The 15903-nt window shown below is 47.7% G+C and overlaps 1 protein-coding gene across 2 annotated transcripts in view; it reads left to right on the forward strand.

The window, feature by feature from the left end:
• The first annotated feature begins 9052 nt into the window (after window positions 1–9052).
• The window catches only part of TFCP2 (transcription factor CP2), a 49090-nt gene continuing 42239 nt past the window's right edge, over window positions 9053–15903 (forward strand). For both annotated transcript variants that reach the window (XM_004583214.2, XM_004583213.2), the window contains exon 1: window positions 9053–9422. In XM_004583214.2, the coding sequence (XP_004583271.2) occupies window positions 9301–9422 (122 nt within the window). In that variant the 5' untranslated portion in view covers window positions 9053–9300. The remainder of the gene's footprint in view (window positions 9423–15903) is intronic.

Raw genomic sequence — 15903 nt, forward strand, 5'->3', positions numbered from 1 at the left:
GGGGAGTCATCTCTGCCAAACGGACCAAGAGGCACACCTGAATTTTGAAGGAGAAGCCCTGAAGGTTTTCTGTTCCTGGAAATCCAGGCACCTGCCTATGTCCCTATTTTTGGTTGGTTGGTTGTTTTCCTGACTCAGAGACCAGGCTTTGAGGTCCTGACTGTCCCTGGCACAGGACAAAGTCTACTGAGGGCTGGGAGGAGGGGTGGCCGGAATGGGAAGAAGCACTTGATGTAGTCGTGTGGAATAAACGGTATTTTTTCTTTTGTACTGGTCTGCCTGCTTCTTGCTGATTTCTCAGGGTGGAAGCACAGGGCACCAGGGCCAGAGGCCAGGGATGTGTTGGGAGCTTGCCACCTGGAAAATCCCACTGTGAGCCAAAGAGAGATGCCACTTCTCCTTCTAGGCCATCCTTATGTCCCCAGGACTCCAGAATTCCAGGCCAAGCCCATTTCCCGGACAGCTGTACTCCTAGTTCCAAGCACAGATTATGCTGTTGGCCACGGCTGCAGATACTCCTGAATAGCTCTGTGCTGGAAGAGCACAGCTGCCGCCCCCTGCCCATCCCTGTTATTCTGCAGATCCCTCCTCGACCCTGCCGGCATTAATGAGATCTGGACTCCATAATCTAAATGATGAACGTAATTGCCTGTGATTCCACCCACCCAGCATTCCTTGGCCAGACCCTGAGCTGCTGGGCTTCAACCCCGACTTCACCACCCTCCCCTTACACTGTGGTACAAAGTCTCTATGCTGTAGTGCTCTGGGATTGGGGGGTGCTTCCTGAGGGTCTCCAATGACATTGCACAAAAATCAGACAGAAGCCAGCACTTACCCTTGCCTGGATCTCCCAGTCCTGAGATGGACTATCCCTATGGGGCTGCAACTGACTCTCCGTACATAGAAAGGCTGAGTTCCTGACACCTCCGGCTACTAGGAGGTGTCCAGGCCGGGGAGTTCAGCTTCTTATGCAGGGTTTGCACGGAGAAGTGTGCGTGTGAGTGGAATTTGATGAGAGGCAGTTCCCCGAAGGTCCCCCTTGGGAGAGTGCCTGGGAGTTGAGACCTCTGGTTCAGACCAGTTGAGACTGGTTTCTGCAGAGAGCCCAAGAAGGCTTGGAAGGAAGAGAGCTGGCTTTGGGGAAGAGCTGCAGATTTTATTCTTGGGCTTTGGAAAGTTGATTGCATTGTGGATGGCTAGGAAGGTCACATTGTCCTGGGTTCCGGCCCAGAGCCAAGCCCAGAGGAAGAGCCTGAGATAGTCTGGCACTGCGTGCCTGTGGATGTTTCTCTTTCCATTTCCTTCCACCTACAAGGGCCTTAAGAGAAGCCACACTGGAACTCCTGGGCTCCTTGGCTGGGCTGTGGGAAGCAATGAGGAGGCAAGTTTCCATGGTTGGTCCTCAAAAGGACCTATCTGCCTATTGATCTCTTCCTTTAAGAAAATTTCATCTTGCAAGGATTTATTTATTTGAAAGTCAAGGTTGCATGGAGAGAGGAAGGAAGAAAGAGAAAGATCTTGCATCTGCTGGTTCATTCTTCAAATGGCTGCAATGGCTGGATGTGTCAGACCAAAGGCAAGAGCTGTGGTCTTCTTCTGGGTCTCCCACGTGGGTGCAGGGACCCAATGACTTAGGCAATCTTCCCAGGGCCATTAGTAAGGAGCTGTATTGGAAGTCAAGCAGCTGGGACTCGAACCAGCGCCTATATGGTCTGGTGGCACTGCAAGCAGTAACTTTACTTGCTATGCTACAACATTGGTCCCTGCTCTTTTCCTGTACCAGGAGAAAAAAAAAAAAAAAAAAAACAGGGATTGTCGTGGGAAACCAACAACGAGGACTGAGTGAGAAGGGATGCATGGGACTCCCTGACTCAAGGAGACTGAACCCTCAGCCCTCAGAGATAATTGATTTTGTCTTAGGATGGGTGCTAATCTATACCCATCACCAAACACTTGCTAGGCACTGTTCCAAGTGTTTAACTGGCATATGTGGGTGAATTCTCACATTCATTCTACGAAGTACAAACTCTTATTATATCCTTTTTACGCAGAGGGACTTGTGGAACAGAAATTATAAAGGGTCAGAAACCATGTTGCTACCTGTTAATCAGGCCCCCTGCCCCCTAAACTCAAAAGGCCCCACACTTTGTTTTCTGCTTTCTTTCTTGCCTTCTTCCCAAAGCCTCCTTGCTTTATTCTTGAGCAATAGGCTCCATCAATAAAAGCCGAGCTACTGAATCATTACTTCTTTCTTAAGCTGTTTTCATAGCAAGCCAATCTGAGTAGCTCAGTCAGATCAAGACTGATCTGCTAAGCTACGCAAGTGTAGAAAGAGTCACAGCCGATACCTGGCACCCTTACTCCCATCCCCACAGCACCTGCCCACAGGACCAAAACCTGGAGAAGGCAGACACAGAAATGACAGTGATGGAATCTTCTTCATCTCCATCTACACATGGTCCTGCCATGAGTCCCCTCCCAGCTACTGAGTTCCCTGTATTATTACTATAGCATATTCTTCAGAAACAGTCATATGTCCATCATTGTGACATGGACAATGGCAGAGAGTCTAGCATCTTATTGTTAAGATACAGTGAATATGAGCCCAGCGCGGTGGCCTAGCATCTAAAGTCCTCGCCTTGAACGCTCCAGGAGCCCATATGGGCGCCAATTCTAATCCCGGCAACTCCATATCCCATTCAGCTCCCTGCTTGTGACCTGGGAACCTTGGAACCTTGCATCCACATGGGAGACCTGGAGGAGGCTCCTGGCTCCTGGTTTCGAATTGGCACAGCACTGGCCGTTGTGGTCAGTTGGAGAGAGAATCATCGGACGCAAGATCTTCCTCTCTATCTATCCTCCTCTGACTTTTCAATAAAAATAAATAAATCTTAAAAAAAAGATATAGTGAACAGTTTCAGAGTCCACCTTTGGTCTGGGAGTAGAGATGAATACTGCATTGTATCCTCACATCTGGATATGATAGTCTCCCTTACACAATTACTATACATCCCTTTAAATGAAAAGCCACAGTATAAAATCAACAGCAGAAAGAAAAACAGAAATTTACAATGCCATAAAGTTAAATGTTACCGGATGACTAATGTGTCACAAAAGAAATGAAAAAGAAAATCAAGAATCTTCTTGAAGAAAATGATGCTACTGTATGATCTATAAGTCACTGAAGAATTTTATAAGTGTTTAGTCACGCATGGCGCTGTGACCTAGTGGCTAAAGTCCTCACCTTGCATGTGCTGGGATCCCATATGTGCCGGAGTCCAGCTCCGGCCCGGGGTTCAGAATTCGTGAAGTGTGCGTGGAGTGGGCGCAAAGAGAGAAAGAGACGGACCACTAGGATTCCATGATGATAGTGGACTATGCAATAATGCCGTCCGCTTTATTTAAGCAGAATCAGTCAAACTCTGGCTCAGACTTTCCACGTCATGGTCAAGTGGGTGTTTCTAAGGACAACCCTGCCACCTGCTTTACCCAAAAACAATAGAAGTTCCTGCTACAATTCTTATTCTTATTCTACAACTTAATCTTGTATAAAAAGAAAGGGAGAACCTAAAGATTAAGGAAAGAATGAAACCCTAAATACAGGTCCCTTGATTAGCATAAGGTCAATGGGGACAGCCAAGACAGTAGGAATAATAGAAGGCCCTTTTGTAAGACATTATTATTGACATTAACCTCCAAGCTCACATTGTGTAAAAAGCCAGTCTCACAGTAGCAAAAATGCCTGGACGGATTAGAATTCTTCCGCAGGGTGGTCCGGTATCCATGCAAAGGAAGGTGGAGCTGCATCCAGGTGGCTGTAGACATCCGCCAGGCCCTGCCTCAGCGGGAAGTTCCCTGTGGCCCTGCCTACAATGGAACAATGTCCCCCACATCCACTGCACGGACCCCAACACATATGGGCGCTGGTTCTAATCCCAGCTCCCTGCTTGTGGCCTGGGAAGGCAGAGGATGGCCCAAAGCCTTGGGACCCTGCACCCGTGTGGGAGATTTGGAAAAGGATCTGGGTTCCTGGCTTCGGATTGGTGCAGCACTGGCCATAGCGGCCACTTGGGGAGTGAATCATTGGACAAAAGATATTTCTCTCTGTTTCTCCTCCTCTCTGTATATATCTGACTTTGCAATAAAAATAAATAAATCTAAAGAGAAAGTGTTTTGAGGAGATAAAACTAACAAAAAATCAAAATCATGAGATATAGCTTCCTCTGATCTTTGTTGGTGACATATGTCTCCTGTAGGCAACAAATAGATGGGTTTTGTTTTTTAATTCACTCTACTTATCTATGTCTGATTGATGAGTTTAAGCTATTTACATTCAGGGTTGATATAAATATGTGGTAGTTTAGTCCTGTCATTTTAGCAATGGGTTGTTAATTGATTTAGTCATCTGTTATTTTACTGGGATGTTCTTCACACTTGCCTTTGGTTTTGGTGGGTGTAATTTCTCCTCTCTGTCAAGAGAGCATCTTTAAGTATCATTAGAAGCAGCTCTCATATGGGATTCCAGCATGCTCAAGGCGAGGACTTCAGCTGCTACGCTATTGTGCTGGGCTCAGTCCATTTTTTTTCTTTTTTCTTTTTTTTTTTTAATGCAGGGCTTGGAGAATCAAGATGGAGGAATAGGGTAAGCACACATTTAAACAGAGAAATATTAGCCAGCGTGAAGCAAAGAGGGCTCATTCCAGGAGATAGGAGAGGACAGAAAGACAGCAGAGGGGCACCTGGAGACTGACAGGCACAGAAAAGCAGTGGACACAACGGTGTGGAGTTGCAGTAACAGATACCCCAGCAGCATTCACTGAGTGGCAATCTGAATTGCACTGGCAGCCAGAACCACACCAGCAACCGGGTGGGAAGGGACTTTCACTGGGAACTCCGGAGGTGAACCCAGACAAAGAACTTCCTGTCCTGCTGGTCTGTCTGATTTGACCAGGAGCAGAGACAGAGCAGCAGATCCCAGATGGGCAATGTGGGAACAGAGTGGATTTCACAGCCCAGCTGGCCACCTAGAGTTGTATCAGACACCATTTGGTTTAAGGAGGCAAGGGCAATAGACAGTACTGAGCATGCACTGAGCTGAGAGTAAACTCATTTCTGGCACAGATAGGTCTGGGTAGCCCTCAGACCTGATGGCCAGCAGATCAAGAACGCTAGCATTGGCACATCAGGTGCCATTTCATACGATGTGGCAAGAATTTAAGACTGTAGGGACAACAGTGAGCTGCGCATGTGCTAAGCTTGGCAAGAACTCACTAAGTTCAGTGGATTTCACTAGTACTACAGGAAAATACTACTGACTATGACATCGTACAGGTCAAAATAGGTCCATGTGGCCCAGGACCTAACGGTCAATAGGTTCTGGCAACATCAGCACTGCCAACAATCTAGCTATATAGGACACTTGATGTCTCCCTAATCCTGAAACCTGCTCCTACATGAAATGGAAGAAAGGTTGTACACACAACGGCACAGCCTCAACACGGTATTCCAGGAGATGGAGACTGGTGAGCCAGGAGCTGGGGCTGTGGAGACCACGGTGGAAATCTAACGTAAGAATCCAGACCTGGAAGTCGCTGGAGGGAGTGGCACAATTGACTGCAAACAAAGAGTTGTGTACCAACTACAATAAGTAAAATCAAACTGTAGACCTGTGAGTTACTGACAGAGCTTAGAAACCTGCTCCAAGGAGAAGAATCTGATAACCAGAAGTACAATGACCAAGAGCAAAAGAAGAGACAGAGGCACAATGAATATTACTGAAGACTCCCCTGCAGAGGAGCAAAACCCTTTGGCAACTTCAGAGTTAACTGGAGAAGACATCAAGAAAATGGGGGATACAGAATTCAAAACATTTGTTATAAAACTTCTTATCAACAATGAGAAGCATGTAAAGCAGGCATTCAAGGAATATGTTGCACTGGAAATGAACAAAATGAAAGTTGATATATCAGAAATTAAGAATACATTGAGGGGCCCAGCGGCATGGCCTAGCAGCTTAAAGTCCTCGCCTTGAACCCACTGGGATCCCATATGTGCGCCGGTTCTAATCCCGGCAGCTCCATTTCCCATCCAGCTCCCTGCTTGTGGCCTGGGAAAGCAGTCGAGGACGGCCCAAGGCTTTGGGACCCTGCACCCGTGTGGGAGACCCGGAAGAGGTTCCAGGTTCCCGGCATCGGATCGGCGCAGCACTGGCCCGTTGCGGCTCACTTGGGGAGTGAATCATTGGACGGAAGATCTTCCTCTCTGTCTCTCCTCTCTCCTCCTCTATATATCTGACTTTGTAATAAAAATAAATAAATCTTTTTTTTGTTTTGTTTTCTTTAAAGATTTATTTATTTTATTACAAAGGCAGATATACAGAGAGGAGGAGAGATGGTGCGCGCTGATCTGAAGCCGGGAACCTGGGACCTCTTCCAGGTCTCCCACGTGGGTGCAGGGTCCCAATGCATTGGGCCGTCCTCGACTGCCCTCCCCGGCCACAAGCAGGGAGCTGGATGGGAAGTGGAGCAGCCGGGATTAGAACCGGTGGCCATATGGGATCCCGGGGAATTCAAGGAGAGGACTTTAGCTGCTAGGCCATGCCGCCGGGCCCAAAAAATAAATAAATAAATCTTACAAAAAAAAATCAAACCACATGAGGCCCAGCCAAAACAAAAAAACCAAACCAAACAAACAAAGAAAAAAAACTAAGGATCGGATTATTGAAGTTACTCTTTCCATGCTGCTTTTCTTATATAAGAGAGAAAATACGGTGTTTGTTCTTTTGTGATTTACTCATTTCACTGAGCATTCTTTTCTCTTGTTGAATTCGTTGCTGGTTCGTGGATTACATGGTGGCATCATTTTTCCCAAGAGACTTTTGTATTTCCTTTTTGTCCCCCATGTGTTGGTTACTCAGTGGTGCGTTTTTCATGGTGCTGTAATTTGTTTTTGTAATTGTTGCTGCTGTTGTGGTTGTTCTAACTCACACCAGTGTTGACCTTGTTTCATGGCTTCTGAATTATGGAAATGTATATAGTGATGGAGTACTGGGGTCCACCATATCCAGATGTGGGAGTATAATGCAACATGCATCCCTGCTTCCAGACAGAAAATGGATTCCCAATGAAACTGTTGGACATGTGTAGACAATGGGATGCTGGGCTGTCTGACATCGTCTGTACCAGCAGTGTCAGGGTACATTTAAATAAGAGACTGATGGAATTGTGATTCCTTATGAAGGACTACACCATTGTAGTAAAATGGGGAAAATTTGTCAGGAGGTGGGAGTTTGGGGGGAAGCCCAGTCTATATGACATTGTACCACATAATTCAAAAATTCAAAAAATATATAAAAATTTTAAAAAAGTGATGTTGAACATAGAAACTATGGTAGGAGCTATTTAGAACACATGGTGCAATACAACTTATGCCCCATTCTTCAGATCACAGACTTTTGAGTGAAACAAACATATGTAAAGAATCACTCAAGGCAGATTATTATGGTATCAGTTTTGGGGCAGAACCAGAAATTGGTACAATATTGGCAGTCTAGTATCAAAAACTGTATCAGCTCTAAAAATGATTTCTGAGGTAGGTAAGGCAATTGAGCTCTGGCCAACTTAAGCCCTTAGCTCTGTTTCATTAGTAAAATAAGGGTCATTATCCTTTCTGATAGAATTTTAATTACGAGATTGTCTTGAAGATGGCTGATAACATAATGAACATCTTCAAAGGAGTAGATCTCATTACAGAAGAGGAACCTGAAACTCAAGAGGGTTTAAGAAATTTTACTTTCTAAAGGAAATAGTTATTTTTATTTATTTAAAGGGCAGAGTTACAGAGAGAGGGAAAAGAGAGAATCTTCCATCCATTGGTTCACTCCCAAAATGACCACACTGTCCATGCCAGAGCCAGGAGACCGGAGTTGCTTTCCAGTTTGCCGCACGGGTTGCAGAGGCCCAGGCCCTCTGGACCATCTTCTGCTGCTTCCCCTGGGTCATTCGTAGGGGGCCGGGTGGGGACTTAACCATGTACCCACATTGGGCTGTACGCATTTCGGCGAGGCCGTCGTGCCACAAGGACCACCTCCACGGGAGGAAAGTCAGCAACAAGCACACGTTCCTCACAAGCTTTTTTTTAAACACCCCATCTCATAATTCTGTGTTCACCCGCACTGGGGAGAAGGTGGAAGGCGACTGATGAGGAATGGGAACTTCCGCAATGTTTAAGGCAAAGGAGAAGGAACCGAGCAAAAGCAACGCCTGCTGGGAGTACTTGGCAAACAGTCCGCCAGGGCCAGGAGTGAGGTCCTTCAAGCAGGTGCCTCGGCGGGTCCCCCGCGACCCTCGTGAGGAGACACTGGGGGGACACAGCAGGTCCCCCAACGCCCTCGTGGTGAGGAGACACTGGGGGGACACAGCGGCTCCCCCAACGCCCTCGCGAGGAGACAGACACCCCGGCGCCTCGGCGGGTCCCTCCATGGTCCCCCACGGCCCTAGTGAGGCGACACTGGGGGGACACAGCAGGTCCCCCAACGCCCTCGGCGCCTCGGCGGGTCCCTCCATGGTCCCCACGGCCCTCGCGAGGAGACACACACGGGCCACACAGCGGCAGCGCTCGGACCCTTCAGGAGAGCACGCAGAGCACCCCCGGGGGCGGGGCGCCGGGCCGCAGCCAGCCTATCAGCGCTGCCGACACCGCACACGTCTCCTCCTTATTGGTGAGAGACTGCGTGACGGCACGCTCCCCAGGCCGGCCCTGGGAGAGGGCGCCATGATTGGTTGGGGCCGGCGCGGCGGGCCGTGCTGGGGCCCAGGAGAGTCCGGGTTCCAGTCGCGGGCTGGACTTTCTCCTTCCATGTTTCGGTGCCAGGGCGGGCTGCGGAGGGCGGAGAGCGGGCTCCACGGACGCCTGCACTGGGTACTGAGAGTCGTGACGGGAAGAAGGGCTGACCGGAAGTGATCTTGGGGGTGACCGGAAGCGAGGCCTGGAGGGGCCAGAGAGCGGGTCCCCGGAGGGAGACGTGGGGTTCCAGCAGAAGGAGGCGGGGAGGCGGCGACCGGCGTGGGGCTGGCGGCGGGTGTTGGCCGCGGGACGCCGGGGGAGAGCCGGCGGAGCCGGCCCTGGCAAGTGAGGAGCAGCTGGGCCCCGGAGAGCTGGGCTGAGGGGGCAGCCACGAGTGTGTCAGGTGGGCTCGGGGTGGCCGGGCGGCGCTCGCTGCCGACTTTTCGGCTGGGGAGAACCACGCGCCGCGCCTTTGTACCCACGAGAGGTGTGTCCTGAGGCACGGGAAGAGCCAGGATGGCCTGGGCGCTGAAGCTGCCCCTGGCGGATGAAGTGATCGAATCCGGACTGGTGCAGGACTTTGATGCCAGCCTGTCCGGGATCGGCCAGGAACTGGGCGCTGGAGCCTACAGCATGAGGTGAGTGACTACGCCTCCGGGGGTCCCAGAGGCAGAAAGGGGAGGAAGGGGGAACGGAGCGTGTGGGGTTTAGAGAACCGTCCGCCTTGGGGCAGGGTGCGGGCGGGAGACTTGTTCTGTTGTTGCGTGGGGAAAAGGTTGTGGGCAATGTGACCTGAGGAAGGGAGAGTGGCCCCTCGTGAGCAGCTACGGGCATGTTTTGGGGGACTGTAGAGTACTGTGGGAGACTTGGGGATCAATGGTTGTGTGCGAGCTTTGGGGGACAAGGCTAGATTTGTGGATTACACTGAGCCCGTGAATGATGTCAGGGGGTGGCAGACCTGGGGGTTCTTGATGATATTGGTTGAGTGCTTCTTGAAACGACAGGAGGGATCTTGGTCTAGAAGTTCACGTGGCAGTTCCTGCACGCCAGCTCGCCGGCTCGCTTTAAGGCTTTACCTAATCACAATTGCTGACTTAGGAGACTAACTTTGAGATGCTTCTTGGTGAATGCTAATAGGTTAAAAATCGCCTCAGAGAGCAGCAGCGTTGTTTTCTGTATAACTTAGCATGTGTTGACTGTTTCATTCTTCCAGTTGTCTGTTTTTCATTTATAAATTTGCAAGAATCGTGCAGATCTATTGAAGCACCTTACAGTCACAGTTTAGATTTACTGTAGTTGCGTTTTCCAAGTAAGTGAACTAAGAGATTTTGAACTTGACGCTTGTCTTATTGGGTGTATGAATTTGTAAGGGATAAGATGGAGAATGTGGCCATTTTTCATTCTGGTCGTGAGATCCTTTGAGAGTTATCCGGAGTTTCAATTTTTTGAAATTCTCACTGGTTCCGAATGAACTTTTTTTTGAAGATTTATTTATTTTTTATTACAAAGATATACAGAGAGGGAGAGAGACAGAGAGGAAGATCTTCCATCCGATGATTCACTCCCCAAGTGAGCGCAATGGCCTGTGCTGTGCTGATCTGGAGCCAGGAGCCAGGCACTTCCTCCAGGTCTCCCACGCAGGATCCCAAAGCATTGGGCTATCCTCGACTGCTTTCCCAGGCCACAAGCAGGGAGCTGGATGGGAAGTGGAGCTGCCGGGATTAGAACCGGCGCCCATATGGGATCCCAGTGGGTTCAAGGCGAGGACTTTAGCTGCTAGGCCATGCCGCTGGGCCCCTGAATGAACTTTTTATATTGAGCTTAATATTTGTATCTTCAGGACTCTTTGCTTATAGATTGTTTTAGTGATTTTCAGAAAAATTAAAGTTCTGTCATGCAGTTTTCTTAATCTTGAGACATTTATCTTTAAAAATTTTACCTGCCCTCATTTATGTTGGCCTACTGGAGACTATTATTAATTGAGTCTAAATATAAAGACCCTGCACTTCCGAATGTGGGGTAATATTTAACAATTCATGTTGGTCACCTGAAGATTACCACAACAAGAAGTTGGATTACCAGGGTGCAGGGTGGGAATAATGAAGTTGACTATAACGGCTGAAAGATTATTATGTAACAACCATCATCAGTATATAACATCATCCATAGTTTTTGTTCATGAACTGTGTGCCCTGTTCTAGCTTTCTAGATTAGTCACTGTGTGTGTTCTTTACAGATGCAATGGCTTTCACATTTAGAATTTTTTCCAGTATCAAATCCACAACAGGTTTTAATCATCAGTTAATGTTTCTCTGAGAGTACAATGTGCCACAATGTTCAGTACTTCCCCTTTGTTTTGCTTTCTTAAACTTCCTCTGTTTCATGTATTAAGTACTTGTCATGTTTCTCTTGATTCTTACGTTTAATCTTTTGCGTTAGTTTGTGTTAATTAGATCCTGGTTCTCAACTTGATTATTCCTGACAATTATCTGGACTGCTTATGAAAAATATAGTTTGCAAGGTTCCATATCTGAGATGATTCTGACACAGGCACCAAATCGGACTTCTTACAAGCGATTTTGTTGCCATCCTTGAGAGAGAATGTTCTGATCCGCTAGTTCACTCCTCAAGTGAACTAGTGTTGAAGTTGGAAACTGGGAGCCAGTCTAGGTTTCCCACATGGCAGGAACTCAGTCCCTGAATCCACCAGGGATTCATATTAGTAGAAGCTGGACTTGGGAGCTGGGAGCAGGTGTCCAACCCAGGCACTGTGATAAGGGACATGGGTGTCCCAGCTGGGCCCAATGTGCCTCCCTTGTGTTTTTGAACTTTTTGAAGAACAACAGTTCTTCAAATATATAACATGACTTGCAGAGGATACCTGGCATCACAATAGAGGTCAGAACAAATCAATCAATTACCCCAGCCATATGTTGGCAGTGAAAAACTGGGCAAACGGAGACTCTAAGGTGGACTGTGTCAATTGGTGGATTCTGGAGAGATTTCTTCGTGCTTGGAATGGCGAGATTGGCAGCAATTCATAACTGTTGAACTATCTAAACCACTTGAGCAAGACCTTTGGAGCATGCCCCACGTCAGGGACCCGGGATGGGTGGGAGGCTGGATGGGCCTTCTCCCTTTATCTCCCCCTTTACCCCAGATACAGGAAAAATACAATGTGGAAATAATAGTCTTACCCACTTTCCTGTAGCCCTTGAACCTTTGTGCTATAATTAACTATGTAAAGACTTTCAAAAATAAAGAAAAAACAAATAAATATATAACATGAACCACGTCACATTTCCAAAAGTGTTGAACTAGAGTTCCTATTCCTCCACATTCTCATTTAAAAAATTATTAAAGTGATCTTAGTGACTGGAATGTAAGTTTGATTTGTGCTTTCTTAACAATCAGTAGTGTTGAACGTGATTTCGTTTGATGTTGCTTCAAATATTATTTGAAAGGCACAGTTAGGAAAAGAGAAATATATCTTTTATCTTCACTCTTTTTTTTAAACATGTATTTTTATTGCATTTTTTAAAATTAATTACATTGCATTATGTGATACATTTTTTATGCACTGGGACTCCCCCCGCCCCTCCCCAAACCTTCCCCCCACGGTGGATTGCTCCACCTTGTTGCATTTCCGTAGTTCAAATTCAGTTGACATTCTTTCATTGGAGGTATTTTTTTTTTTAAAGATTTATTCATTTTATTACAGCCAGATATACACAGAGGAGGAGAGACAGAGAGGAAGATCTTCCATCCGATGATTCACTCCCCAAGTGAGCCGCAACGGGCCGGTGCGCACCGATCCGAAGCCGGGAACCAGAAATCTCTTTCCGGGTCTCCCACGCGGGTGCAGGGTCCCAATGCATTGGGCCGTCCCCAACTGCCTTCCCAGGCCACAAGCAGGGAGCTGGATGGGAAGTGGAGCTGCTGGGATTAGAACCGGCGCCCATATGGGATCCCGGGGCCTTCAAGGCTAGGACTTTAGCTGCTAGGCCACGCCGCCGGGCCCCATTGGAGGTGTTTACCAAGCATAAAGTCCAGCATCTTATTGTCCTGGTAAGTTCAATGGTTTCTTGGTGAGACCATCTCTGTTCTGAAGGTAGAGCCAGCAGAGTATCATCCCAATCAATTAAAAGCCCCAATATAATAGTTCCAACCATTTACAACATTGTGGCATTAATTGACATGGTATTGATTAACCAATATGTTAATAGGAAAATGCAGGTTCTCAACCACAACCTGTGACTTCTTCATAGACATTTCAATTTTGGCTTACATTCATCCGTGTTTTATATACCTTAAAATGGCTTAGATTGCTATTCAGCTGTCTCATGCCTATTTTAATTTTAGCATTTAGCAGTTTATAGCATTTAAGCATGTTTTCGCTGAACCTGGCTGTTTTTCAGGTGGTCTAACTCTGTAATTCTAACAGGATATATGTCAACAGTTTAGGTGAGCATGTTTAGGAGGGGTGTGCAGAGAAATCTTCCATACCCCAGTGAGGAGAAACTAATCTTTGTGTCCCACCCAGTGAGGTATAAGTGCTTCCCCGCTGACCGTTTCCTGTCTGTTTCTAAGCTTTCCTTGTTGTTCTCTGTCTATCTATTCTAGTTTTGTTTGTTTGTTTGTTTGTTTTGAGGGGTTACTGGAGCGCTCCTGATGGTTATTACGGGAAGGGGTGGGGACCCAAAATTGGAAGCAGGCCAGGATCAGAGAAAGCTCCTCTCCCTAGTCCCGAAGGAAGTTTACTGTTCTTCTGTTTCTGCGGACCACTCAGGGTATCTTCACTCTAAATGGCCACAGTGGTGAGGGCCGGGCCAAAGTCGGGGTCAGGAATTCCACCTGGTGTCTAAGATGGGTGTCGGGGCCCAAGTACTTGGGCCGTCCTCTGCTGCTTTCCCAGGTGCACTAGCAGGGAGCTGGATTGGAAGTGGAGCAGCCGGGTCTTGGAATGGTGCTCACGTGGGTTGCCAGGGTGACAGGTCATGGTTTAAACAACTGTACCAAAAAGTTTAATCCCATATCCATTCCTTAGAGATGTGTCTATACAAGTTCTCTGTCTAGTTTATATTTGAGTTGTCTTTTTGTCCTTGTAGCACTCTTGGTATAGCCTCGGTCCCAGACCCTTAGATGTGTGGTTTGCAAATATTTTCTCCCAAAAGTTTCCTTCAGGTCTCCCGTTCCTTCTTCTTCTTCTTTTTTTAAAGCTTCATTTATTTTTATTGCAAAGTCAAATCACAGAGAGGAGGAGAGACAGAGAATAAGATCTTCCATCCGATGATTCACTCCCCAAGTGAGTGCAACGGCCGGTGCTGTGCTGATCTGGAGCCAGGAGCCAGGAACTTCCTCCAGGTCTCCCACGAAGGTGCAGAATCCCAAAGCATTGGGCCGTCCTTGACTGCTTTCCCAGGCCACAAGCAGGGGTCTGGATGGGAAGTGGAGCAGCCGGGATTAGAACTGGCGCCCATATGGGATCCTAGGACACTCAAGGTGAGGATTTTTAGCCACTAGGCCACACTGCCGGGCCCATTTTTTTAAAGGTTTATTTATTTTTATTGGAAGGGCAGATATACAGAGAAAAGGAGATACAGAGAGAAAGATCTTATGCCTGCTGGTTCACTCCCCAAATGGCCGTAATGGCCAGACCTGAGCTGAACTAAAGCCAGGAGCCAGGAACTTCTTCCGGGTCTCCCACACGGGTGCAGGATCCCAAGCCTTTGGGCTGTCCTGGACTGCTTTCCCAGGCCACAAGCAGGGAGCTGGATGGGAAGTGGAGCAGCTAGGACCAGAACCTGCGCCCATATGGGATCACGGTACATTAAAGGTGAGGACCTTAACCACTATGCTATTGCACTGGGCCCCTAATCTTTTTAATTTGAGAGGCCTAGAGAAACAGGAAGCTCCCATTTGCTTTTTGATCTCCTGATGCTGGGGTTGGGAGCCAGCAATTTGATCTGGGTCTTTCGCATGGGTGGCCAGAATCCACTCACTTAAGCAGTGCTGTTGTCTCCCTCTTCACTGATAGGAAGCTGGGTTTGGGCATCAGATCCCAGCGTTGAATGTAGGCACTTCTGGAACACAGGGGCCTTTTTTTTTTCTTTTCTTTTCTTTTATGGTGTATTTGACAGGGAGAGACAGAATCTCCCATCTGTTGGTTCAGTCCTGAAATGGCCGCAGGAGCCGGGACTGTGCCAGGCTGAAGGCAGGAAGCCAGTGTGTGTTCCAGGTCTCCTTGTGGGTGTAAGGACCTGCTCACTTGGGCCATCTTCCTTGCTTTCCCAGGGGCATTAGCAGGAAACTGAATCAGAAATGGAACAAGAGGACCTGAACCAGTGCCCCTGTAGAATGCTGGCATTGCAGATGGTGGTCTATTCTGCTACGTCATGCTGTTGGCCCCCACGGTGGTCTTAGTCACTAGGTTAAATTTCCACTCCCAGATGGGCCCAGTTTTGAAGGCCTTGGAGAACTTGTTGTGTAGCTAACACTGTATTTTGATTGAATTGGAAGCCACTGAAGTATTTAAATGGAAGTGATATTGTTACATTTACATTGTAAAAGTGTTACCATGGCTAGAAATTGGAGAATCATGATAAAAAGTGAGTTGCTGGGACCAGCATTGTGCAGTGGGTTAAGCCTCTGCTTGTGGTACTGACATCTCCTGTTGGAGGTCTGACTCAGATCCAGACTGCTTTGCCTTTGGTCCAGCTTCCTGCTAACCTGCCTGGGAAAACAGCAGAAGATGGCCTAAATTCCTGGACACTCACTCGTGTAGGAGACCAGGGTGGAGTTCCTGGCTCCTGGCTCTGGCCTGGCCCAGGCCTGACTGCTGTGGCCAGTGGGCAGGGAGGCAGGGACTGGAGGAGCTCACTTTTGCTTTGCCTGTGCATGCCTCTTTCTCCGTTCTGTGTTCTGCCTTTTCAATAAATAAGTAAAAGATTTTTTTATGAATTTATTCTTACAGAAAAGGCAGATAGAGAAGGAGAGAGAGATAAAAACGTTTTCCATCTGCTGGTTCAACTTTTAAATGGCTGAAATGGTTGAAGCTGAGTGAATACAAAACCAGGAGCCGTATAAGTTTCACCCATGGGGGCCTGGCAGTGTGGCCTA

This window comes from Ochotona princeps, chromosome 15 (genome assembly GCF_030435755.1).
Source record: "Ochotona princeps isolate mOchPri1 chromosome 15, mOchPri1.hap1, whole genome shotgun sequence".
Lineage (NCBI taxonomy): Eukaryota > Metazoa > Chordata > Mammalia > Lagomorpha > Ochotonidae > Ochotona > Ochotona princeps.